The sequence below is a fragment of the Bos indicus genome, chromosome 29, assembly GCF_029378745.1.
Source record: "Bos indicus isolate NIAB-ARS_2022 breed Sahiwal x Tharparkar chromosome 29, NIAB-ARS_B.indTharparkar_mat_pri_1.0, whole genome shotgun sequence".
Taxonomy (NCBI): Eukaryota; Metazoa; Chordata; class Mammalia; order Artiodactyla; family Bovidae; genus Bos; species Bos indicus.
In genome coordinates, this window is record NC_091788.1 from 42,492,094 (window position 1) to 42,517,720 (window position 25,627).

At 45.7% G+C, this 25,627-nt stretch overlaps 1 protein-coding gene across 3 annotated transcripts in view; it reads right to left on the reverse strand.

Annotated features, from left to right (window-relative positions):
- Positions 1-25,022, reverse strand: part of LOC109554337 (phospholipase A and acyltransferase 3) — a 32,928-nt gene extending 7,906 nt beyond the window's left edge. The window contains exons 1-4 of one of the 3 annotated variants that reach the window (XM_019954733.2): positions 24,868-25,022; positions 24,318-24,395; positions 4,841-4,943; positions 2,018-2,286 (exon numbers count right to left, since the gene is read on the reverse strand). In XM_019954733.2, the coding sequence (XP_019810292.1) occupies positions 2,018-2,286; positions 4,841-4,943; positions 24,318-24,332 (387 nt within the window). In that variant the 5' untranslated portion in view covers positions 24,333-24,395; positions 24,868-25,022. Of the gene's footprint in view, positions 1-2,017; positions 2,287-4,840; positions 4,944-24,317; positions 24,396-24,609; positions 24,753-24,832 lie in introns of those variants that run through there. The other 2 variants (XM_019954734.2, XM_019954735.2) reach the window with 2 other exon arrangements.
- Between the last annotated feature and the right edge of the window lie 605 nt (positions 25,023-25,627).

Genomic DNA, 25,627 nt, shown 5'->3' on the forward strand with positions numbered 1-25,627 from the left:
AACAGATCTGTGCAAGGTTTATCATAGATAAATGTCAGAAAACTGAAGATAAGGAGAAGAGTCTATAAACTTCCAGAAAGATAAAATTGGTCATATACAAAGGCTCGAAAATCAGAACGAATTCAGACTTCTCAGCAAGAATAGCTTAAATGACATAACAATGGAGCAATACCTTCAAATTTGGGGCAAAATTTTTTTCAGCCTAAAATTCCATCCCCAGTCAAACCATCAATCAAATAGGATAAAATGAAGATATTTTCAGGCACACCCAGTCTTTTTAAAATGCACCTTTTCTCAGAACCTATTCAAGGTGGTATTCCACCAAAACTAGAGCGTAATCCAAGAATGGGAAAGATGTGAGCTTCAGAGGGTAAAAGCATTAACACAGGAGAAAACTGAAGGGTGTCTCTAAGGGCTGCTAGTAAAGACAGATACTAGGATGACAGGATGCATCTAATGTGACTCAGGACAAAGCTTTAGAAGGTCATTTTCCCCAACAGGCACGTGTGCTGATGCCCAAATCCCCCAGATTCCTTCTGTTTGCATCACTTTTGTAACCTAATGAGGTTCCTCTCATGGACCTGGCCAATGACTTTCCCAGAAGGAGGCTCTTATAAACTGTCAGAGAAGTTGAAACCAGACTGTGACCCAGAGATTCTGGAACTCTTCACCAAACATTGGCAGTATTACCCTGTCCATAACCTAGGTAGGGGTGTACTTGATACTCCTTGATTTTTATATTAATCGCCTTTCACATTCACATATACATACTTATATATTTATTGCATATATGTACATATATATGGATGAACTAATCAGCATGCAGGTCAGTGTAGTAAACACCGCTGGTTATCAGCAGTATGAGGAAGAAGGCTGAGCATGATCCTTGCTGATGAATGCCTCCCCAGGATGTCACTGTGGCCCAGACAGGCCAGTGGACAAGACACTGGGTGAACCAAGAGAAAGAATGAAAATGAGGACCATTATGACCACTTCAACTCCCACGATTTATTAACAGAATTTTCTTGGTTGCCACTATGCTAAGCATAAGGATGCTCTTATCTAATTCACACAGTAACCTTCCGAGATCAATATCATCACTTGTACTTTACCCAATGGCAACCCACTCCAGTATTCTTGCCTGGAAAATCCCATCGACACAGGAGCCTAGTGGGCTACTTGACCACCACACTGACCAAGGGAGAGACCAAATCGCAAAAAGTTAAAAAGTAATGAAAATCAACAACCTGATGGATCTTAACCTCACCTTTCATCAAAAGAAAAAGAAAAGGCATATTCCTTTGCATCAACTGGTATCTAAGAACTTTTAAAAATAATGCTGTCACACACACACACACAAAAGGAGGGGGAGGGCCAGAAAAGGAGGGGAGGAAGTGAGAGAAAATGAGGAGGAAGTTAGTTTCCCAGGAGAAGTGATTCAAAAAAGAGAGTGGCCATGGCTAAAGTCAACTAAGTAAATAAACATCCCCTGGGGGTCCCTGGACTGCCCCTTGGGTTACAGCAGGACCAGGCACAGTGCTTTTTATAAGCAGGAAAAGCTGTGTCAAAAAGACCTGGGATTCAAATCTCACCTCTGCTACTTATCAGCACAGCTGGAGACAGCTCTCAGGAAAAGAGATAACACAGATTTGTTTGATGACAAGAAAGGCCACCAACAAGTACTCTGGGGCTCCGTTTCTGCATCTGTTAAGCAGGACAATGAAACCTGCCTCTGGGGCTGTGGGAAGGGTCCGTGTCAGGGCCAGGAGGCCAGGGAGGGCTGGACAACCGGGCTGACAGTGATGCCTGTGCTCAAGCCTTCAGCCAGCATCCCCTACTCCCAATTGTCTGTGGTGCCCATCACCTCACCCCTGTCCCCACCCTGACTATGATGTTCTTGAGGAGAGTTCTGTCTCTGCTCTCCTGTCGTTTGTGTGCCTGTCTCCACCCCAGCCAAGTCCACACTGATGCCCGCGTCAGCTGAGAAGGTGGAGATGGGGGCACACTGAGGACCCACCTGGTCACTGCGGGGGACCCCGTAGCGCAGCTCATTGACGAAGTGCTCACAGTTCTCGCTGGTCAGCTTGTAGAGAACCTCCTGGCCCACCAGCTCCTCCGCCCGCTGGATGATTTTGCTGGGAGGCAATGGTGAGTATCTGCCATCGTGCTTGTTGTTGACGTGGTACCTGTCTCTCCCAACCACGTCACACAGCCGCTCCTTCTTCACTAAGGCCTTGTCAGTCAGTGCAGACATGAGACTGGCCGCACCAGCTCCTGGGATTTCGCCTGTGGATTCAGGAAGAGGAACACAATTGGTCCTGGGCCGGCCCCCAGCCTAGCGTCCACCACACCAACAAGGGGATGAGCAGATGAGTCAGGGTCAGAGCTGTGTGGCTTTGGATAAGACCCTTGTGGTCTCTGGTCCCTGGTCTCCTTATCTGAAACAAGGAGTGAAGTTCCATAATTTGTTGTGATTTTTTTAACCTACAGAAGCTGGCCTTACACACCCTGTGACACCCCAGTGGCCCTCTTGATTGTGCAAATACAGGCCCTGAGCACACCCACCTCCCTGGGAGAACAGAGTGTTAATTTTTTGTGATCCCGCCAAGACTCCACTTCCCTGACACACACAAAGCTGATCACTGCAGAAAAGGTGGATGGATCTGGGGAACGGATCCCATTCCCCTTGGAGCAAAGGGACCAAAATCCCACGGCTGCTCCTAGAGATATGACACCAGGGAGATTCAAGGGGTACACAGGCACAACCCTGGCCAATGCTGAGGGGCTGGAAGGTGCAACAGGTTTCCAGAAGTGAAACTGCCCTGAAGAAAGGGATTTGGGGTCAATACAGGGACCAGGATGGTGTGGAGCAAAAGCTGGTGCCCACACAGAGATCCCTCTTGAGGTCACCAGCTAATATCATGTAGGGAGGGTATGATGACTGAAAACTGGGCTTGCCTTTAAAGAGGTGGGCCCCAGGGAACATCACAGAGGAGACTCATGTCCTTCAGAGAGCCTCTGTGGCCCTGCCATGATTGGGAACCCTCGGTCTCTGCCAGGAGGGGAAGCATCCCATTACACGGGGCAGGACCCATCTTGCGCTGTGATGCCACGTGACAGCAACAAGCAACGGCCAGAGGGTCTGATCAGAGTGCAGGTCCTGTTCTGCTCAGCTTTCCAGAGAGGACTGAACCCCTCTGCCCAGAGAACAACTGTAAGGTTTGGAAAATCAGAGGAATTCAGATTACCTCCTAGTAGGGCAGGAGGTGCTTAAAGGATTCAGTGAAATAAATAAAAAGGTGCTGTGTTTGAGCCCTGAGTCTGTGGAGAGGGGTCAGCGTGGGGACTGGATCAGGGAAGCTCCAGAGGCCCATCCACCTTCAGCCCCTCAGCGGGCAGGTAGGGGCCTGGGACTGGGGAGAGGCAAGCTAGGTGCCTAAGGCACAGAATTTCAGGAGGTTCCAGCTCCAGAGGTGCAAGTTCAGAGTCAACACCCAACAGTGAGGGCTTCCTTACACTCCACACGCTGGGTGCCACCCTGGTGAGAGTGTGCACAGGCTCAGAGGCAGAAGCAATGGGTGCTGATTCTGGTTCCATCACTGCACGGTCTTGACATGTCACTTAACTTAGCTGAGCCAACACTGGGAATCCACAAAGACAAGCTAAGATGGATTCATGAACACACATCAATTTAGGAATTTAAAAGTTCCTTTTAAAAGAATTGTTTTACTTTTTAAAGTTAGTCTATTAAACAAAATACTAATTAAACAATTGGAGAAAGGGCACCTGGATGAGGCAAACACTCGATGACTGAATTTGGGGGAACCTCAGACTTCACAGCAGAGCATCAGGTTTAAAGGCAGGAAATAGAGAGTTAGCCAGGGTTTGAGTCCCACCTCCAGGACTTTCCTGCTATGTGACCTTGGACAAGTGGCTTAGTTCTCTGCACCCCATTCCCTATAGAAAAGGCCCAATAAATTCCACCTGTGCCTATAGCGGTGGACAGGGAGCTGCAAGCATTTAAGAAACTCACTCAGTAAGGTGCCTCCCCCAGTGCCTGGAACAGGGTTGGTGCCCAGCAAGTGTTGGCTCTCCTTAGTACTGGGCTGTTCTCTAAGTTTCCTTCCAGCTCTGACTTCCACCATTTTCTCAGTAGTATGAGGTCAGTCCCCCTGCCTCACCTATTTCACAAGATTCCTGTGAAGCTCCAATGAGAAGATGCAGATAGAAGCATCTTTTCCCTTTAAGGAGCATTGCTCACCCAGTGATGGGTGTCACATTGTCCACCCAGATCCCTGTCATGCCTTTCCTGTCTCCTGTCCAGCAGTTACACCCACTCAGCACAGTCAGTCAATACTGAGGCCCTACTATGTGCCAGGCCTTGTCCAAGGTGCTGAAGAGGAACATGAACTAGACACCCCACCGGCCCTCAACTAGTTTATGCTCTGGTGAAAGGACACTCACAATGAACAAACAGAAAAAAATAAGATACTTTTAGGTTTTGAAAAGGCTGTGGGGAAGATTAAGTAAAGTCACACAGGAAAGGATGACCAGGGGAAACTGCCCTCGCTCAGGCTGGGGAGGGCCACGCTCAGGAATGGCCATTTGAGTTGAGACTTGAATGATGAAGGGGAAGCAGCTGTGCTGAGAGCCAGTAAAGAGCATCACAAGCAGAAGGCAGAGCAAAAGCAAGGACCTCAGGAAGGAAGGCTGCAAGGAGGCCAGTGTGGCTGAAGTCTTGTTGGGGAGGAAGAAGAATGTTGGGGTCCCCGGTTACCCACAGCTCCCCCCGTCCCCTCTGCTCCAGCCTCAGCACAGTGGAGGCCCTGGGTGCCCTTACTTGGTGGGGCCAGGTGGACCACATATCCGTTGCCAATGTAGACAGCCCAGTGTCTGTAGAAAGGGCGGAAAATCTCAATCAGGTCTCCAGGCTGGGGTTCAGGCTGCAAAACCAAGAAGAAGGCCGTTAGAGGTGATGGAAGACCTGGGAACCAGGGCGGGGCTGAGCCTAGAGGGAGCAGCTCAGCGGCCTTCATCTCACAGCTCTCCAGGACGTCCTCCGGAGCCCGCCTGGCCCACTTCACACACTTGTGTCCCAGAATTGCAGGGACTACGGGCCTGCCCATCTGTCTTTATGACTTGCAAAGTGCACACCTGAAGGGTTACTTCATTTGCTGGGGCTTCTACCTTCTTGTTACTCTTAATATTATTGACTGAACTCGAGCTCCGAGTCAAGCACTCTGCTAAGCGTTTCACAGGTGCAGCTCAATAAGTTCACACAACCCCCCTATGAGGTGGGCACTGTTGTGATCCCTGTGTGATGAAAGAGGAAATCAAGGCTCAGAGATGGAAGGGAGATTTTGCAAAACCACCCAGCCCCTGAGTGATGTGAGCAGGACTCAGTGCTAGGCCACGTGATTCCCAGGCCATCGTCTTGACCACCACAGTGACCGTCAGGCAAGCACACGGGTTATCTGACTACTGCCCACCTGGGGGCCCTGCAGACGCTGTCAAATCTGGGGGGCACGGTATTCCACAGACACTCCCCCTACCTGACCCAGAGCCTGGCAGACAGGTGGTGTCAGCCTCTGGCAGTAATGTCCCCCTGGCTGCTCCTCCTGAGAGTGAAAGTGCGTGCATGCGTGACAAGCAAAGGAAAACTCTCTGTGCACTGTGCTCACTCCTCTACTTCTGACACTGGATGTGTGTGTTTCCCACACTAAGAAATTCAATCCTTGGTGCACACTGAGTGGGTGTACCACAGTTTAACTCAGTTCTGACACTCACGGCCCAGAGTCAGCGCAGACCCCGCAGGCTTAGTCCCAGGAGACTTCGCTTCAGATGCCAGGTGCAAGCTGAAGTTGTCACCTGTGCTCTGAACAACTGGCTGTAAATTGATGGTTCCCACAGCCCCCTCCCTTGGGTTCAGTGGTTTGCCGGAACAGCTCATAGAACTCAGGGAAACAGTTTACTTGCTAGATGACCCGTTTACTAGAAAATATGCAACTGAAGAATAGCCAGGAATGCAGAGGGCAAGCTGTAGGGGGAGGGATTCGGAGCTTCCTTGCCCTCTCTGGGGACCACTGCTCTCCAGCACCTCCACGCTCTCACCAACACCCCATGTTAGAGGTTTTGTGGAGGCTTCATTATGTAGGCTCAGTTGATGAGATCATTGCCCACTGGTGATTAATGCTAATTCCAGCTCTTTGATCACCTGGTCAGTTGAAAGGGGCTTCTTCTGAATGATGAAATGCATTCCTCTCAACCCCACTGCTCAGGAAGTTACTCGGGTTTTAGAAGCTCTGTGGCAGGAACCCAGGACCAAGACTAAATATATATTTCTCATTACATCACAGTGGGCATGGGAGTGAGGATTTGTGTGCGTCTGCAGGGGAAGGTGGGGAAGGATGCTAAAACGCTCCTCAGAGCCCCGCCCTGTGATGAGGGCAGTGGCCCAGAGCCTGAGAACAGTCAGGAGATCTTCAAGATCACTGTCATTCAATGTACCGAGGTCCCAATACCAGACACTGTGCTAAGAGCTGCAGGTAGGGGCACTCGATCTGGACTTCCCTCGCCTAAACCAACCATAAATCTCTTTGGGACACCTGGAGACAGAGCTCCTCAGAGGTTGTTCCAGCCCTCTGTCCTTCCCCCCTCACCCCTTGCTCTAGGGGGCTGTCCACATCCCACCTCCAAATTCTGGCCTGACTGAGAGATTCCATCAAAGATGAGTAGGGAGTGTGGACTCCCCTGGGATAGCAATGATGAGCAGTGGGAATAGCCCATCACCACTCTACAGTGGCTGTGAAGCAGGGTCAAGGGCAGTTCATTTCTATTTATAGAAGCACTAAAACTGCCAAGAAGCATCCGGTGTGGCAGGAAGTATACAGACAAATCATGTTGTCTTATTGCAGCAACTATAATTTATCTTCCCAGAAAAAGGCACCCAGACCTTACTGAGAATCTATTTCAGAACACTGGACAATGGTTACAACTTACAAATCCCATTTGTTTTCCAAAACAAAAGAGGAAAATGTATATTAATTGTTAAGGAAGAGTTAGGAGGTTTTCAAGGATCCCCAGAAGGGAACTTAACTGGCATTTCCATGAATGAGCCAGGACATAAAGGCAAGGCAGAGACCCAGCCCTCAGGGAGCCTAAAGATTAGAAAAGGAGACATTTTGGACTTGAGTAATATGAGGGCTTCCCTGATGGCTCATACGTTAAAGAGTCTGCCTGCAGTGCAGGAGACACAGGTTTGATCCCTCGGTCAGGAAGATCCCCTGGAGAAGGGAACGGCAGCCCACTCAAGTATTCTTGCCTGAGATTTCCATGGACTGAGGAGCCTGGTGGGCTACAGTCCATGGTGTCGCAAAAAGCCAGACACAACTGAGCGACTAACATTTTCACTTAATATGCTGTCGAGCAATAAGCAGCCAGTAGATACGCAGACCCAAGGAGCTCACTGTATCCCAAGCAAATCACAATGAAAGAAGACCTATGCAGAGAAACATGTTTACTATACACACACACACACACACACACACAGAGCAACAAAAATATCTACGAAGAAACTCAGACTCTGTAACACTGAATACTCATGCTAAGTGAAAAAAGCCGTACCAAAAATCCACATACAGTAAAAATTTACATACTGTGTGATTCCACTTATATGTCATTCCATAATAGCCATCACTATGGGACAGGAAAGTAATCCATGATTGCCAGGGCTACAAGGGGTGGACAAGAAAGGGGTATGAGGGAATTTTGGAGCAACGAAAGTTTCTGTACTATTCTGTATTTGATCATGGTGAATGGTTACTCAATTGTATGTGTTTATCAAAACCCATTGAACTGAACACCAAAGGGAGTAAATTCGACCTTAATTTTTTAATTAATAAAATTTTTTAACTTTGAAAAATAGATATCTACAATTTGAAAGCAAAAAGGCTGTGATTTTTTTAATAATCATATTGCCTTTCTCTTATAAAAGGCAAAAGGCACATATTTCCAAATACTCACTAACTTCAAACATGCCACCACTCAAAGAAACTTCTTTTTAAAAATGATCTAAAAGGTGATGGATTCACCCACGGGACCCTGTGCACCAGTGAGAAGCAAGGATTCGATGTTCACGTGACGACACAGACAATCTTAGCTACAGTGCTGAGTGGAAAAATGAAGACTGAGCTCTGCAAAATACCACTTATATAAATTAAAGACAATCACACACAAACCAATAACACATGTCTTATCAGAACCATACCCAAAAAATTATTTTTAAAAAGCAACAACAAAAGAATCTCAAAAACACACACATCATTTTAAAAATTAAAGAGCACATATTAAACATATTAGGATGCTAGCTAACCATTCGGAAGATGGAGAGAAAAATTATGATACAATGGAACTCAAAAGTCTACAGAAGACAAGGGGTCTTGCAAGGACCAGTGAGGACAGGTTGCCATGATCACAAGACATGAATAATTCACACTCTTTCACTAAACTCTAACTGGAGAAACAACTGCTTAATGATACACACAGCCAACTGTGCTGAATCAAAATTTAAAACTCAAGAAATCGTGTTATATATTTGAAATATGAGAACTACAGTCCTTGGGCCCGTTGTGTGCCTCTGCTTATTTTCGTCTGCTGGCAAAGAATAATGTTTACATTTTTTAATGGTTGGGGGAAAAGTCAAAAGAAGAATATATTGTGACACAAGAAATTATATGAAATTCAAACTCCAGCGTCTATAAAGTTTTATTGGCACACAGCCATCCCCATCATTTACGTTGTGGCCAATGCTGTTTTCTCTCTATGGCAACAGAGACCAGACATAATAAAATGTTCCCTCTCTGGTCCTTAAGTTTGGATCAAAAGTGATCCATCCCTCACTTGGCTTGATCCCCAGCTCTAAAATCTAGTGGTATGCTATGCCAGGTGGTTCTTCCCCCAGGAACAGGTGAGCCAGCAGGAAGCCAGCAATTCTCCCGAGCGCAGTAACCCAGGCTCTCCCACACGACACAGGCAATGACAATGGCAAAGCTGAGACTCTGTGCCCACGGGATTTCAGAACAAAAAGTCTTTATCCTCTCCACAAAAGCACAGCTTATAATGAGCTGTGTAACAGCCATTTTCCTTAGCAAGCAAATGGGGAACAATGTCTGGCCTCTGCAATTCATATTGGAAAAACAACCTAGATGACCATTAACAAGGACCAGCGAAATAAATTATCTTATATGTGTATGTACTTATAGCCAATAGAGAGAACAGGTTGGTTTTACATGAGCAGACATAGAAGCAATCGAAAAGATAAGTTGGAAAACATTATCCCATTTTTGTTTAAAAAACATCATTGTGACATATGATATTGCTTTTATGTGAAATCTAAAACTAGGCTACAAATAAACTTATCTACAAAACAGAAATAGAGTTACAGATGTAGGAAATAAACTTATGGCTCTGGGGGGAGGGGAGTAGGGAGAGAGAAACTCGAAGATTGTGACTGACACGTACACAGCACTGTATATAAAATAGATAACTAATAAGAACCTACTGTATAGCACAGGGAATTCTACTCAGTACTCTGTAATGGCTTACATGGGAAAAGAATCTAAAAGAGTGGGTATATGTATACGTATAACACACTCACTTTGCTGTATACCTGAACTAACACAACACTGTGAATCAACTATACCCCTATAAAAATTATTTTTTTTAAATTGTACACTTATAAGCAAAACATATTATACACTATGTATGAGCTACAGAAAATACATCAAACTGTTATATACTATATACAGGGGGGATTGGGATTCAGAGACTTTTACATTTTATATTATTTTATTATTTTTAATCAATGTGAATTACTTTTATGATAAAAAAAATTTTAATAATTTTAGATGGGAAAAAATCCTTCATACTGATGACCTTGCAGTTTTTTAATTGGAAAAGGTGAATATTCTCTGTCACCAAAACCTCTTAAAACCATCTTGCATTTGAAGCCTGTAAATATTCCCATGTTAATAATGCTTAAAAATCATTAACATTTGAATGTATCAATAACACTTAAAACCACAAAATAAAACCTAAAATAATACAGGTAGATATATCTCAGATCTTAGAATAGAGAAAGACATTCTAAAGATAGAGTCCAAAGAAAAAGGCATAAAGTAAAAGATTGAAAGTTTGTATAGGTTTCCGTGGTGGCTCAGTGGTGAGGAATCCACCTACCAATGCAGGAGACACAAGTTTGATCCCTGATCCAGGAAGATCCCACATGCCTTGGAACAATTAAACCTGTGTGCCAACACTATTGAGCCTGTACTCTAGAGCCCAGGCACCACAACTACTGAAGCCCACGCACCCTAGAGCCCAGGCTCGGCAACAAGAGAAGCCTCTGCAACTAGAGCAGACCTCGCTCATCGCAACTAGAGGAAAACCCTCGCAGCAATGAAAACCCAGCACAGTCAAAAATAAATAAATAAATAATAAACATTTGGGGAAAAAGTTTTTATGATTGAAAAAAATGTTAAAGTTCTTATTTAAACTTTCTATCATTGCCTATTATGTTCACACTCCCTCTTAAGAGAAAATGACCACCCACAATCCCGACGGCCCCCGCAGCCATATTTTATACCACGTGACCACTGCAGACCAGCCTCCACCAGCTGGACTAGAAAAAGGCAGGGATCCCAAGCAGGTCAGTGCCCTGTGATCCTCCATGGTCCTCTCTCTCTCACTCAAAAATTTGAATCAAGTAATTTTAAAAACTAGCTTTTGACACAAGAGCCAAAATTGAAAAATCATGACATGGAGCAGACAAGAGAGACCCCAGTGAAGCACAGGCCAAACCAAGGGTTGGAGTTCTCACACCCGCTCTGACCAAGCAGAAGACCCCTGTGGACAGTGGGAGAGAAAGAAGCAGGCACATCATGAACAGCTAGCCGGGTCTCGCCATGGATGGAGCACTGAAAGTAACAATGAAGTCGTGCCCGACTCTTTGCAACCCCATGGACAGTAGCCTGCACCAGGCTCCTCCGTCCATGGGATTTTCAAGGCAAGAGTACTGGAGTGGGTTGCCATTTCCTTCTCCAGGGAATCTTCCCAACCCAGGGATCAAACCCAGGTCTCTCACATTGTAGACAGACGCTTTACCGTCTGAGCCACCAGGGAAGTAGAGATGCACAAATTTCAGCTGTGGAGTGCCTGGAATCACCGTGATCCTGAACTGCCTCCCAGCCCCTGGGAGGCCCAGCTTTTTTATAGCTCCTGTACTTAGGTTTTCCCCTTACCCCTCTCCATGTGCCTTTAGAATAAAGCTTCTTTACTTGAGCTAGCTTAAGTGGGCTGCTTGTAATCAAAACAGCCAGACCAGAAAATTCTGTGCATTAAAAAAACCACAGACAAACTACCAGTGACTAACTGGAAGAAAATGACAGCCTTAATATATAAAGAATTTTCATGAATCAAGAAAAAATTTAAACACTGAAACAAAAAAAAATGGAGACAGGGTATAATAAATAATTTTTAAAAGAGAAATATATATTACCACTAACATAAGAAAACTTATTCTATCTCAACAGTAATCAAATAAAAGTAAATTAAAAATGATTCAGGGAGCCTATTATACAGAGTGAAGTAAGCCAGAAGGAAAAGCATAAATACAGTATACTAACACATATATATGGAATTTAGAAAGATGGTAACAATAACCTGGTGTACGAGACAGCAAAAGAGACACTGATGTATAGAACAGTCTTATGGACTCTGTGGGAGAGGGAGAGGGTGGGAAGATTTGGGAGAATGACATTGAAACATGTAAAATATCATGTAAGAAACGAGTTGCCAGTCCAGGTTTGACGCACGATACTGGATGCTTGGGGCTAGTGCACTGGGACGACCCAGAGGGATGGTATGGGGAGGGAGGAGGGAGGAGGGTTCAGGATGGGGAACACATGTATACCTGTGGCAGATTCATTTTGATATTTGACAAAACTAATACAATTATGTAAAGTTTAAAAATAAAATAAAATTTTAAAAAAATGATTCAGGGGTAATACTAAATATAAGAAAAGATGCAGGTAAACAGGTACCCTCAGTCACTGTTGATAGGAGTATAAATCAATACAACTTTTCTGAAGGTCAATTTGGCAATTTATATCACTAACCTTAAAAATGGGCTTCCAGGCAGCGCTAGTGGTAAAGAACCTGCCTGCCAGTGCTGGAGACGTAAGAGACATGGGTTGGATCCCTAGGTCAGGAAGATCCCCTGGAGGAGGGCATGGCAACCCACTCCAGTACTTTGGCCCAGAGAATCCCTTGGACAGAGGAGTCTGGCAGCCTACGGTCCATAGGGTCGCAAAGAGTCGGACACAACTGAAGCAACTTAGTATGCACGCTTGCACACAACCTCAAATATATTCATATTCTCTGACTCACATCTTTATAGACCAGCTCTTAATACTAATCTGAAATGCCTACAAAAGATGTCACAAACTCACATCTAATGATAAAACATTAGAAACCTAAATATTCTACATAAAGATACTAGCTAAATTCTGCCATATTTATATAGTATACTGTACAGTTATGTTTTAAAAGAATACTTAAGGACAAGAAATATCCATAATATAATGGTTAATAAAAAAGCTTTACAATCAAGGATAACTTAATTTTTTAAGTTTAAAAAAAAAACCTTTATGGAGAAGGAAATGGCAACCCACTCCAGTATTCTTGCCTAGAAAATCCTGTGGACAGAGGAGACTGGTGGGCTGCTGTCCATAGTGTCGCATAGAATCGGACACAACGGAAGTGACTTAGCATGCATGCCTTGGAGAAGGTAATAGCAACCCATTCCGGTATTCTTGCCTGGAGAATCCCAGGGACAGAGGAGCCTGGTGGCCTGCCATCTCTGGGGTCGCACAGAGTCAGACATGACTGAAGCAGCTTAGCTGTGGCAACAGCAGTGCCACAAAGTGAAAATATAGGTCACTAACTACAAACCACCAAATGGTTCCATTTCCACTTAAACCAAGGTCGTACACTTTATGTCTGAACTTTTTTTATTTTTTGTCTTCATTCATATCTTGGTAGTTTTCCCTGCTTTCCAATAAAGTTTTTCTATGAGGGCAAAAAAAAAAAAAACCTTTACACAAAATGGTATTTTTTAAACTTTGTTTCAAAAGGAAAACCAACACATTAAAAAAAAAAATTGTGGAAATACACCAAAATGTAAACAGTGTTTATTACTAGGTGGTGGAATTTGGGATATTAATTTCCTTTTTAATTCTTTTCTAGTTTTCCAAAAGTGTAAATACATATATATTTGCTTTAGAATCAGAAAACAATGTAAGATTTGATAAACATCAGTGTGCTCAATCTGGGGTAATCCCTACAATTACTATTATGTAACAAAATAAATACACAAAAGACTAGAAAGATATATACCAACATCCTAACAGATTCCCTCCAGGTGCTCGAGCTAAGGGTGGTTGTTGTGATTATTTTGTTTCCTTCTATTTTTCTGCATTTTCCAGCTTTTCTGCAATGAGCATTTTTAAGTTTATAGCATACTTTCCAACTTTATAATTTCTCCACTTTATTATGAAGATTTTTCAAGTGCTCAAAATTGAAAGCAGTTTTTAGTGAACATATACCCACCACCTAGATTCTACCACTGTGTTACTGTATGTACTTTATCACAAATATGTCCACCTATTCATTCCAACTGCATATATCTTTACACTCCTCTTACGTCTGTGAAAGGCAGACATAAAGCACTGGGGCGTCCAGGACAATGGCAACAGTGCCAGCAGCAGTAAAACAAGCATGTGATGTGCTCTCACGCTGACGGGCTCCAGAACTCACTGGGTTCCTGACTCCAAGCCTCCAGCCTTTATCCGGAGCTGTGGTCTCAGACCCGAGCCTTGCCCAAACTACAGGAGAGGAGGCTGCCAGCATGCGTGCAGAATCACCCTGCCCTTAACAAACACCCTCTCCCACCTCAGGGAAGTGATGTAACTGGTCAATGATACCCTTTGAGAATTCTTTCCCCTTGGGGATGCTCACCTCTGCCTGGGAGGGTCAAAGGACTCATTCATTTGCTCATTCACTTAACACAGGCTCAAAGAGCCGGGTACCTGGACTATGCCCATGAACAAAGCCAAGATAGCCATCTTCACAGAGCTCTTGTTCAGTATCAGAGAGAGAGAGAAATTCTTCAAATGCATTTAAAGCCTCAGTGTGGGTACGCTTAGTTGCTCAGTTGTGTGCGACCCTTTGTGACCCTGTAGACTGTAGCCCGCCAGCCTCCTCTGTCCGTGGGATTCTCCAGGCAAGAATACTGGAGTGGGTGGCTATTCCCTTCTCCAAGGGATCTTCCTGACCCAGGGATCAAACTCGGATCTCCTGCATTGCAGGAGGATTCTTTATCGTTTGAACCACCAAGGAAGCCCCAGTAAATGATGATATCTAATAGAAGAGATATCAAATAAAAACAAAAAGAAAGAAAGAAAAGGTAAGACAGGATTAAGTGGTCTGGATTGCAATGTGGTGGGCGGGGGTGGGGGGGGGGGGAGGACGCAGGCTGCAACAGTCTAAGGGTGTCAGGGAAGGCAGAGAGTGGGCCCTGCAGATGCCAGGAACATCCAGGCCAAGGGGACAGCCTGAGCAAAGGCCCCAGGTAGGCGTGTGTTTGAGGAACTTCCGGGAGGCCAGAGTGGCTGGAGTGCAGCGGGAAGGAGGAGAGGGTAGGATGGAAGATGGAGAGAGAAGCTGATGCCTCAGCCAAGATGGGGACAGCAGGGCATGAGAAATAATGGATTCTAGACTTCTTTGAAGGTAGACTCAACAGGATTTGCAGTTGCGATGAGGGAGGGTTTGAAGCAAAGAGGAGTGAAACGTTACTTCAAGGTTTCCAGGAGGCTGAATGGGCAGGCTGCTGGCGGGCAGGGTACCCTGGGGTGAAATGTCCACCTGGAGCCGGGCAGCTGCATGTGTGAGTCTGGAGGTCAAAGGAGCGGTCTGGGGTGAAGGTCACTGCCAATCTTTAGAACAGCTCCTATTGGGAGTTGGAGGCAAAAACCTGGCTGAAACGGGTATAAGAGAGACCAGGAGGAGAGGACATCCTCCTGGGAAAGGCAGCACCTGAGATTTTTGTTGAAGTCTTGAAAAATGAGGGGGAGCATGTATTTAAACCCAAATCCTGCACTTTTTTTTTTTTTTTTTTGGCACACCATGTGGCAAATGGGATTTCCTGACCAGGGATCAAACCTGTGCCCTCTGCTGTGTCTTAACCACTGGACTGCCAGAGAAGTCCCCCAAATCCTTCACTCTTAACCCTCAGACTCTGCTGCAATCAGAGGAGGCAGAAAAGCAGATAGATGGAAAGCAGACAGAAGGAGACAGGTGAACAGGGGTGGGGGCAGACAGGAGCAAAAGCACAGCGGTGTGGGCATCTCAGGGCAACCTTAGGGTTGGGTCAGAAGCAGGATGGACCCCAGGCCTGGCGTTTTTTTTTTTTTTTTAAGCCTCCAGGTGATTCTACTGTGCAGCCCAGAGGGAGAACCACAGGAGAGGGTGTCCGTAGGGCAGAGAAGGCTAGACAGAGAGGGGCAGTCGTACCTCATTTTGCAGTTGGGGAAACTGAGACTAAGGTCACTTACCCAGGGTCAGCCCTTAAGTAGCCAATCAGGAACCTGAACCGCCACCTCGTCCCCACCACAAGGAGGAGGGACACCGCCCAGCCCTCTAGCAGAATTCGTCATCTGCCCCTGCATGATAACCCACATTCACTCCTGAAACTCAGAGCCAGTGTGAGACCCTCAGGTGCGGGCACTGCACAGGACCAGAGGGGAAAGGAAAGGCGCTTCCAGAAGAATTCTCAACCCAAGGGTTGAAACAAAGCAAAAGGAATATTTTTCTTTCATTCAAGACCACTATATGCCTTCCAGTCCACCCACACTCAGCCCCATTTAGCCCCCTTGTCAGAAGTTTGCAGTCTGTTTTTTTTTAATTAATTTATTTTTTATTGAAGGATAATTGCTCTACAGAATTTTGCTCTTTTCTGTCAAACCTCAACATGAATCAGCCATAGGTATACATATATCCCCTCCCTTTCGAACCTCCCTCCCGTCTCCCTCCCCATCCCACCCCTCAAGGTTGACACAGAGCCCCTGTTTGAGTTTCCTGAGCCACACAGCAAATTCCTGTTGGCTATCTATTTTACATATGGTAGTGTAAGTTTCCATGTTACTCTTTTCATACATCTCACCCTCTCCTCCCCTCTCCCCATGTCCATAAGTCTATTCTCTATGTCTGTTTCTTCATTGTCACCCTGTAAATAAATTCTTCAGTACCACTTTTCTAGATTCCATATATACATGTTAGAATACAGTATTTATCTTTCTCTTTCTGACTTACTTCATTCACTCTATATAATAGGTTCTAAGTTCATCCACCTCACCAGAACTGACTCAAATGTGTTCTATGGCTGAGTAATATTCCATTGTGTATATGTACCACAATTTCTTTATCCATTCATCTGTCGATGGACATCTAGGTTGCTTCCATGTTCTAGCTATTGTAAATAGTGCTGCAATGAACAATGGGATACATGTGTCTCTTTCAATTTTGGTTTCTTCAGGGTATATGCCTAGGAGTGGGATTGCTGGGTCATATGGTGGTTTTATTCCTAGTTTTTTAAGGAATCTCCATACCATCTTCCATAGTGGCTGTATCAATTTACATTCCCACCAACAGTGCATGAGTGTTCCCTTCTCTCCACATCCTCTCCAGCATTTATTGTTTGTAGACTTTTTGGTGAGGGCCATTCTGACCAGTGTGAGGTGATATCTCATTGTAGTTTTGATTTGCATTTCTCTAATAATGAGTGATGTTGAGCATTTTTCATGTGTTTTTCATGTGTTAGCCATCTGTATGTCTTCTTTGGAGAAATGTCTGTTTAAATCTTTTTCCCACTTTTTGATTGGGTTGTTTGTTTTTCTGGTATTGAGTTGTATGAGCTGTTTGTATAATTTGGAAGTTAATCCTTTGTCAGTTGTTTCATTTGCTATTATTTTCTCCCATTCTGAGGGTTGTCTTTTCACCTTGCTTATAGTTTCCTTTGCTGTGCAAAAGCTTTTAAGTTTAATTAGGTCCCACCTGTTTACTTTTGTTTTTATTTTCATTACTCTAGGAGGTGGGTCATAGAGGATCTTGCTTTGATTTATGTCATCAAGTGTTCTGCCTATGTTTTCCTCCAAGAGTTTACATATGGTAGTGTAAGTTTCCATGTTACTCTTTTCATACATCTCACCCTCTCCTCCCCTCTCCCCATGTCCATAAGTCTGTTCTCTATGTCTGTTTCTTCATTGTCGCCCTGTAAATAATTGTGTATATGTACCACAATTTCTTTATCCATTCATCTGTTTATAGTTTCTGATCTTACATTTAGGTCTTTAATCCATTTTGAGTTTATCTTTGTGTATGGTGTTAGGAAGTGTTCTAATTTCATTCTTTTACATGTAGCTGTCCAATCTTCCCAGCACCATTTATTGAAGAGGCTGTCAATGTTGGGTTTTTTTTAATGAAATATTTCAGGAGTACAAAAAAATACAGAAAGTAGGCTAGTGAGCATGACTTCTATGTTTAAATCAGGATGCATTTGGTTTTTAGAAACTGCTTACTGATTACAGCCTTGGGGCTCTGAAGCCATACAGCCAGGGTTCAAGTTCCAGTTGTACTTCTTATTAGCTGAGTAGCCTTGGGCACCGTTACCTAACTCCCAGCCTCAGTTCCCTCAGCTCTAAGAGAAGGGTAATTAGGGCACATGATTCAGGAGACTGTCCTGAGGATCACATGAGTTAGTATCTGTAAAGCAAACACCACCTGGTACACAGGCATGTGCTCAGTCGCTGCAGTAGAGTCTGACTCTTTGCGACCCCACGGACTGTACCCCACCAGGCTCCTCTGTCCATGGGATTCTCCAGGCAAGAATACTGGAGTTGGAATTGAAAGAGACACGTGTACCCCAATGTTCATCACAGCACTGTTTATAATAGCTAGGACATGGAAGCAACCTAGATGTCCATCAGCAGATGAATGGATAAGAAAGCTGTGGTACATATACACAATGGAGTATTACTCAGCTAATAAAAAGAATGCATTTGAGTCAGTTCTAATGAGGTGGATGAAACTGAAGCCTATTATACAGAGTGAAGTAAGTCAGAAAGAAAAACAGCAATACAGTATATTAACGCATATATATGAAATTTAGAAAGATGGTAACAATGATCCTATATGCAAGACAGCAAAAGAGACACAGATATAAAGGACAAACTTTTCAACTCTGTGGGAGAAGGCGAGGGTGGGATGATTAGAGAGAATAGCATTGAAACATGTATATTATCATATGTGAAATAGATGACCAGTCCAAGTTTGATGCATGAAACAGGGCACTCAAAACCAGTACACTGGGACAACCCTGAGGGATGGGATGGGGAAGGAGGTGGGAGGGGGGGTTCCAGATGTACACCCATGACTGATTCATGTCAATGTATGGCAAAAAACACCACAATATTGTAAAGGAGCTAGCCTCCAATTAAAATTTAAAAATTAATTAAAAAAAAAATACTGGAGTGGGTTGCAATGCCCTCCTCCAGGGGATCTCCTGACTCGGGGATAGAACATGTGTCTCCTACATTGGCAGGTGGGTTCTATACCACTAGCGCCACCTGGTAAGCCCTGGGAAATAGGTAGCGTTCTGTAAATGGCAGTTTTTGCTGCCACTGTTCTTGGGGGTGTTTTTATTATTCTTGATTTGGAAGGTTCACAGACAGCTCCAGGACCAACTGGAGACATTCTGGAGGTTGTGAAACCCAGCCAGAGAGCAAGTTCTCTTTGTTCCCAAATCACATGCTGTGGTGAGTGTGGAAATCCCTCATCTCACCCACTCCATTTCTGATACTCTGGGGAAACCCTCGAGAGGCACATAATTCAAAACAAAAGTAAAATCCTGAAGTCTGGAGAGGGTGCTGAGAACGGATTTTGCTGGCAGAGAGTTGGGAGTTTTAATGCAAAGACTTTAGGAAGAAAAGAAACCCCGGAGGAGCCCACCCTCAACACTGTCTGTCTGAGACTGCATTTTCAGAAGCAGAACCCAGTCCACCTGAGACTGAGGCCCCTTTGCTCTATTGCGGTGTGACCTTCAGGAATCACTTAACCTCTCTGAGCTTCTACAGCAGATTTTGTGTCAGGAATAATGAGATAATGGGGGTGAGAACTCTAAAAACCACTTAATACCTGTTAGAGAGTCCCAAACTCATGCCCCAGGCTGGGTGGGTGCAAGGAACTGGGTGAAGGGGGAGGCCAGACTCCCCAGCTTCAGGCCCAGCAAGAAGATAGAGGAGGGGCTGGGTTGACTCATAACCTGTTCCCTCCCAGCCTCTGGGAGAGGGACAGTGGCAGCTTCAATCAGGCACCAGTCCAGCCCCAGCAGCCCAAAGGTCATGGGTATTCCGAAAAGGAGGCAAAACTCATTTGCCTTCCCAGGCTCTTGAGCCCCACAAGCCCCAGACCTGTTCCACATGTTGAACTTCAGCCCACGGGAAACGACTTCCCCTGAACTCATCTGGGAACCACCACGGCTGCCACCAGGCACCCCTCAGGGTTTTCACAAGTTACTTGGAATCCTTACAGCAGCCCCATTTTAACCACCAGAAAACAGCTCAGAAATAGAAAGTAACTTGCCCAAGAGAACTCCTGAGAAGTGGTGCCAGGGGCCTTCACTGCTGGCTCAATGGTAAAGAATCCACCTGCCAATGCAGGAGTCACGGGTTCAATCCCTGATCCGGAAAGATCCTACATGCCATAGAGCAACTAAGCCCATGCCCCACAGCTACGGAGTCTGTGCTCTAGAGCCCAGGGGGCCTCAACTACTGAAGCCCACCTGCCCTAGAGTCTGTGCTCCACAACAAGAGAAGCCGCAGCAACAAGGAGCCCACAAACTGCAACTGGAGACCAGGCCCCACTCGCCACAACTAGAGAAAAGCCCACGCGGCAACGAAGACCCAGCACAGCCAAAAATAAATTCATTAACTAAATTATTTTTAAAAAGAAGTGATGCCAGGATTACACTACAGGTCTTCCTGAACCCAAAGGCCAAGTTCTTTTCGCTGCACCCAGTAATTCACATGAAGCTTCTGACATCTGCTCACCACCCCCACGGTGAGTTTTGCCCACTGCTTCACTGTGTTCTAGGCCTACAAGGCCCTTGACTGTTTGCTAGCAAATTCCTATTCATCCCTCATGTCTCCGCCTCCTCAGCGCCTCCCCCTGACTTCCCTGCGGAGAGTGTTTATCAGCCACAGCCCGGTTTGTCTATAATGATGACTATAATTGTCTGGCTGAGCCCCGGGGAAAGGAGAAATCAGTTTCCCTGCCCAGCCCACCAGCTGCACTGGGCAGCCAGCCAGGCACATACAACGTTCTCAGCAGAAGTTTGTGGGCTAGAGGAACACTCTGCTTCCTGCTCAAGCCCCTCCACAGTGCAGATGAACCCCTGCCCTGCCTGAAGCATCTGCTTCTCCCTCCTCCCCTTTGCACCTTAACTAGCTCCACAGAGATCTGTTAGGATGTCAGGCAAACCTCGAGGGTGGTGAAGAGGTCCATAAGAGAGTCTCAAGTCAGAGCCCAGAGCAAGCCCATCAATTTCTGCATATCTGCAGAAAGGAATAGAGATGCAGATGTGGAAAACAGACTTGTGGGCACAGGAGGGGCAGGAGAGGGTGGGACGAATTGAGAGAGTAGCACTGACATGCATATACTGCCATGTGTAAAATAGAAAGCTAGCGGGAAGCAGTTTGTAGCGCATGAAACTCAGCTCAGGGCTCTGTGATGACCTAGAAGGTGGGATGGGAGTAGGGGTGGGAGAGAGGTTCCAGAGGGAGGGGATGTGTGTATACTTATAGCTGATTCACGTTATTGTACAGCAGAAACCAACACAACACTGTAAAGCAATTATCCTCCAGCTTGAAATAAATTTTTTTTTAAATTTCTGCATGTCTGGAGCCTCAGATGCCCTCTGGATCTTCACTTACCCAGCAGCAGCTGCTCAACAAGCCACGGGTTTAAGGACAAGGTGCATGGAGAAGGGAAGGCAAAGCTCTTGGACCACGCCTCCTAAGCAAATGTATTAATAGAACACAGTGGCACTGACCTGGAGGCCTCAGGACTGGACTGAAGGGCTTGGAGAAACGTGGGCCATATGGTAGACATGCAGCCTCTCCAACCCAGGGAGATCCAGGGATCTTCTATTGGAATAACTAACAATTGTCAAATCCTAAGAGCCAGGCTTCCCAGGTGGCTCAGTGGCAAAGAATCTGCCTGCCATACAGGAGATGTGGGTTTGATCCCTGGGTTGGGAAGATCCCCTGGAGAAGAGAATAGCAACCCACTCCAGTATTCTTGCCTGGGAAATCCCATGGACAGAGGAGCCTGGCAGTCTATAATCCATGGAGTTGCAAAGAGTCGGACACGACAAAGCACACACACACACACATACACACACACACACACACATACACACACACACACACACACACACACACACACACAAGAGCCAGGCAGTGGCACACATAGAGTAGGAAAGTGCACCCATCCTCTGGGTGCAGACAAATAGGTGAGAGTTGTCCATAGAGAATTTTAAAACAACAAGACATACCAAGAATCAGTCTGCTGTTTATTATCGCCATATGGCGACACTTTTAAACAGTATCAGTGATAATGGTCTAAGTTCTAATTCATCCAATTCCTGCGGAGGAGCCTGGTAGGTTTCAGTCCATGGCGTCGCTAAGAGTCGGACACAACTGAGTGACTTCATTTTCACTTTTCACTTTCCTGCATTGGAGAAGGTAATGGCAAACCCACTCCAGTGTTCTTGCCTGGAGAATCCCAAGGACGGCAGAGCCTGGTGGGCTGCTGTCTATGGGGTCACACAGAGTCGGACACGACTGAAGCAACTTAGCAGCAGCAGCAGCATGCGAGCTTTAAGTAAGCACACATTCCTATTCTTTGAAAAGTTTAGTTTTCTATGTGGAAGTCTAATCAGAGAACACCTAGCTATACAGTGAACCTCCAACACACACAGACTCAGCTCCATGTGTCTGCTCCTATAGTAAGTTCTGAATGGCTCAGAATGGTTCAAGTTCGCTTTCAGGACAGTTTGGGCTACCAATCCCTCCCTACATTTTCCTGTGTTTAAACAGAAGACAAGCATCTGCGCTCCCAGCACCAGAAGAAAAGAGACTAAAAGAGAAGTATCTGAAAGTCTAAATCAATTTCTCTGGGAACTAAACTCTCATTCTAAAGCAATGGATTAAATAAGTGTCAAAGTTCACCATCATTCAGCCATTCTCTCTGATTTTTGCCAAAGAAGAAAATCTTGGGAGAATTTTACCAAATAAAATAAAAACTTATGATGGGTTTTCTGGTGAAGATGTTTTAGTCAAAATGTTTTAAATGTGGATATATTTAAAAGCCACTAGAATGGATAAACAACGAAGTCCTACTGTATAGCACAGGGAACTATGGTTAATATCCTGTGATAAGTTATAATGGAAAAGAACATTAAAAAGAATATATGTGAGTGTATATATATATATATATATAACTGAATCACTGTGTTGTACAGCAGAAATGAACACATTATAAATCAACTATACCCCAATAAAATAAATTTTAAAAATAAAAATAAAAAATCAGAAATTCCCTAGTAGTCCAGTGCTTAGGACTCTCTGATCTTATCTCACTGCCTAGAGCCTGAGTTGTACCCCTGGTCAGGGAACTAAATCCCACAACCTGAACGGCACAGACAAAAAACAAAACAAACAAAAAACCTAGAGATCAACAAACATAAATAAAATTTAAAATAAAAGCCACTAGAATTAATTTTTTAAGACATAGGCAGCATTGCAGTTTCTGGAATTTATTACAAAATGGGATTTTTATGAATCTCTGACAAACCTATTCTAATGTTTAAGGCTATTCCTATTTGTATATCTGTTGTTTCATATGAGAGAAACTTTTGAAATTAATAAAAAGTGTTCTTCGATCAACTGTGAGCCAAGATAGATTGACAAGTCTGCCTCTACTGAGAGTTGCATATGCAAAGAAGATCAGTTTTGTCAAAGTCAAGGACAACTTTTCAGAAAAAGTTCCAAAACAGAAACTATAATGTTGTCATTATTCATGACTATAACCAACCTAACTATAAGAACAAGTTTTCTTCTAAATTACATTAATGCAACTAAAAACTATTAACCCATTACTTCTATTTTTCTCTATAACATCTACCCTACTTTTCAATTTTTATTTTTTCACTGGCATGATTTCAAATGCAAAGCTCAACAGAAGCAACTTTACTGTGTTTCTTTTCCAGCCATTACTAATATTTATTTCATGATTATTACTGAAAATAATGTTGTTAGATAAGGAAGAGGGATGTTTTTAAATGACCACTCCCGGCATCAAATATGCCAGGTACACCCTAATACCATGGGCTGCCTTAAGCTCTTTACACGGATTAAACCATAATCATAATCAGAACAACGAATTACAGGTGAGCACTTAATATGTGTGCAAAGCACTGTTGTGAGCACTTCAGAAGTATTAAGTCACATAATCGTCACTCTGGGATTGGAAATGTGATCAAAGTGCCACAGCTAGGGAACAGGATGGTGAACATGACCCTAGGGGTGTCTTCCTCAAAAGCCGGGCTCAGAACCTCTCTGCAGTGGGTCCTGATAGGTTGAAAGGAAGCATGTACTAAGCCCCTTTATGATTTCTGAACCACATCACAGATTAGAAATAGGGAGAGTGAAAGTTGGGAAACTCCCAGCAGGGCGCCATGAAGTGTCTCAGCTGAGGCCAGGAAAACGCCCCTGTGGTCAAACCCAGGCGGTGGGGGCGGGGTGGGCTGCAGCAGGTGCAGCCCAGACATCGTGCTCCAGGAGCCCCTCCAGGTGCTCTGGTCTGACTCAGGAAGGCAGACAGGACCTTGGCGGAGCAAGCCTCTCCTTGCTGCCTCCCAGCTCCGCTTGGCCCTGCCTTCCCCAGCTCCTGTTTCAGGCAAACAGGGCCTGCCTACACAAGTACTCACTAAGACAACTCTAACCACTGACCGTCTCACGCCTGATGCCCACCCCACCGGCCAATGGCGGTGTGGCCCGCACATCCTCAAGGGCCCGTTCTCTGATGACTCAGACCGACCCAAACACGGCCCCCACCGCCAGCCCAGGCACGCCTGCCTTACTTACAAAGGGTGCGCGCATCTTCTTGGGTGATGGCGGCCCTCGATTTCAGGCTGGAGTTGACTTTATCAGCTGTGTAAATGCCTGAAGCAGGAAGGAGCGGGGAGTCACCGTCAGTAACAAGAAACCGCGTCCCCAAGACCCCAGGGGCCAGTGGCTTCTGGCGGAGGAGACCGTGCCCAGTTGATCTCCAAATTCTCCGGCCACGACCGGCTCACTCCATTCTAGTTCCTTGCCGGTCCCCTCCCAGCCCCTGCACCTGGCCATGAACCCTGGCAGGGCGGGCAGGAAGGTTCACCTGATACCGGAGAGGCTGGCGGTGCAGCGGCGGGGAGCGCGATCGGTGTCACCTGCCCGGGCGGCAGTGCCCCAGAAAGTCCGCGGCGCCGCGTGCGCGCGGCCCTTCCTCCCCAGCCGCTGCGCTCAGCTAAACCGAACTAATTTGTTTACTCCAGTCTCACCCAAGTTCTCCATCCCCCACACAGCCTGGGACACCGGGAGAGCCACCCCAAGCGTCTCACCCTCCTTAAGAGCTGGCAAGTACCGCTCCACCCACCTCGCGAACTTGGAAGGCAGTAGCGGCCTCCACCAGGAAAGGAACCGGTTAAATGGCCGCAGAGTTCAGGCCAGCGTGAGGTCACTCGGCCCCTCCCCGTGTGACTAATTAGAGCCTCGCAGAGCTCACGCCCCAGGGCGACAGGGACAGCCTGCCCCGGCCTCTGGGGCAGACAGGCCAGGATGCTTTCCGCTCACCGCGAACCCTCTCTGCACACACTGCCCTGAGAAGAGGAGACCCCGGAACTCAGCTCGGGGCCACCCCTGCTCAATATTTTAAGATCTCATATACCTATCTATAGAGAAGGCGATGGCACCCCACTCCAGTACTCTTGCCTGGAGAATCCCATGGACGGAGGAGCCTGGTAGGCTGCAGTCCGTGGGGTCGCTAAGGGTCGGACACGACTGAGCGACTTCACTTTCACTTTTCACTTTCATGCATTGGAGAAGGAAATGGCAACCCACTCCAGTGTTCTTGCCTGGAGAATCCCAGGGACGGGGGAGCCTAGTGGGCTGCCGTCTATGGAGTCGCACAGAGTCGGACAGGACTGAAGCGACTTAGCAGCAGCAGCAGCAGCAGACCTATCTATACATATCGCCCTGCAGAGTAATCAATTTGCTCATCCCCTCAAGTGGGCTTATCCTGTAGTTTAAAACTACCGTAGACCTCCGACATCCACGAGTTCTCTATCTGCCCTCTGCTGGGTAAAAAAATAAGGAGAGAGAGAACTATGGATAAGCTGAGATTATTTTAGGGTTCT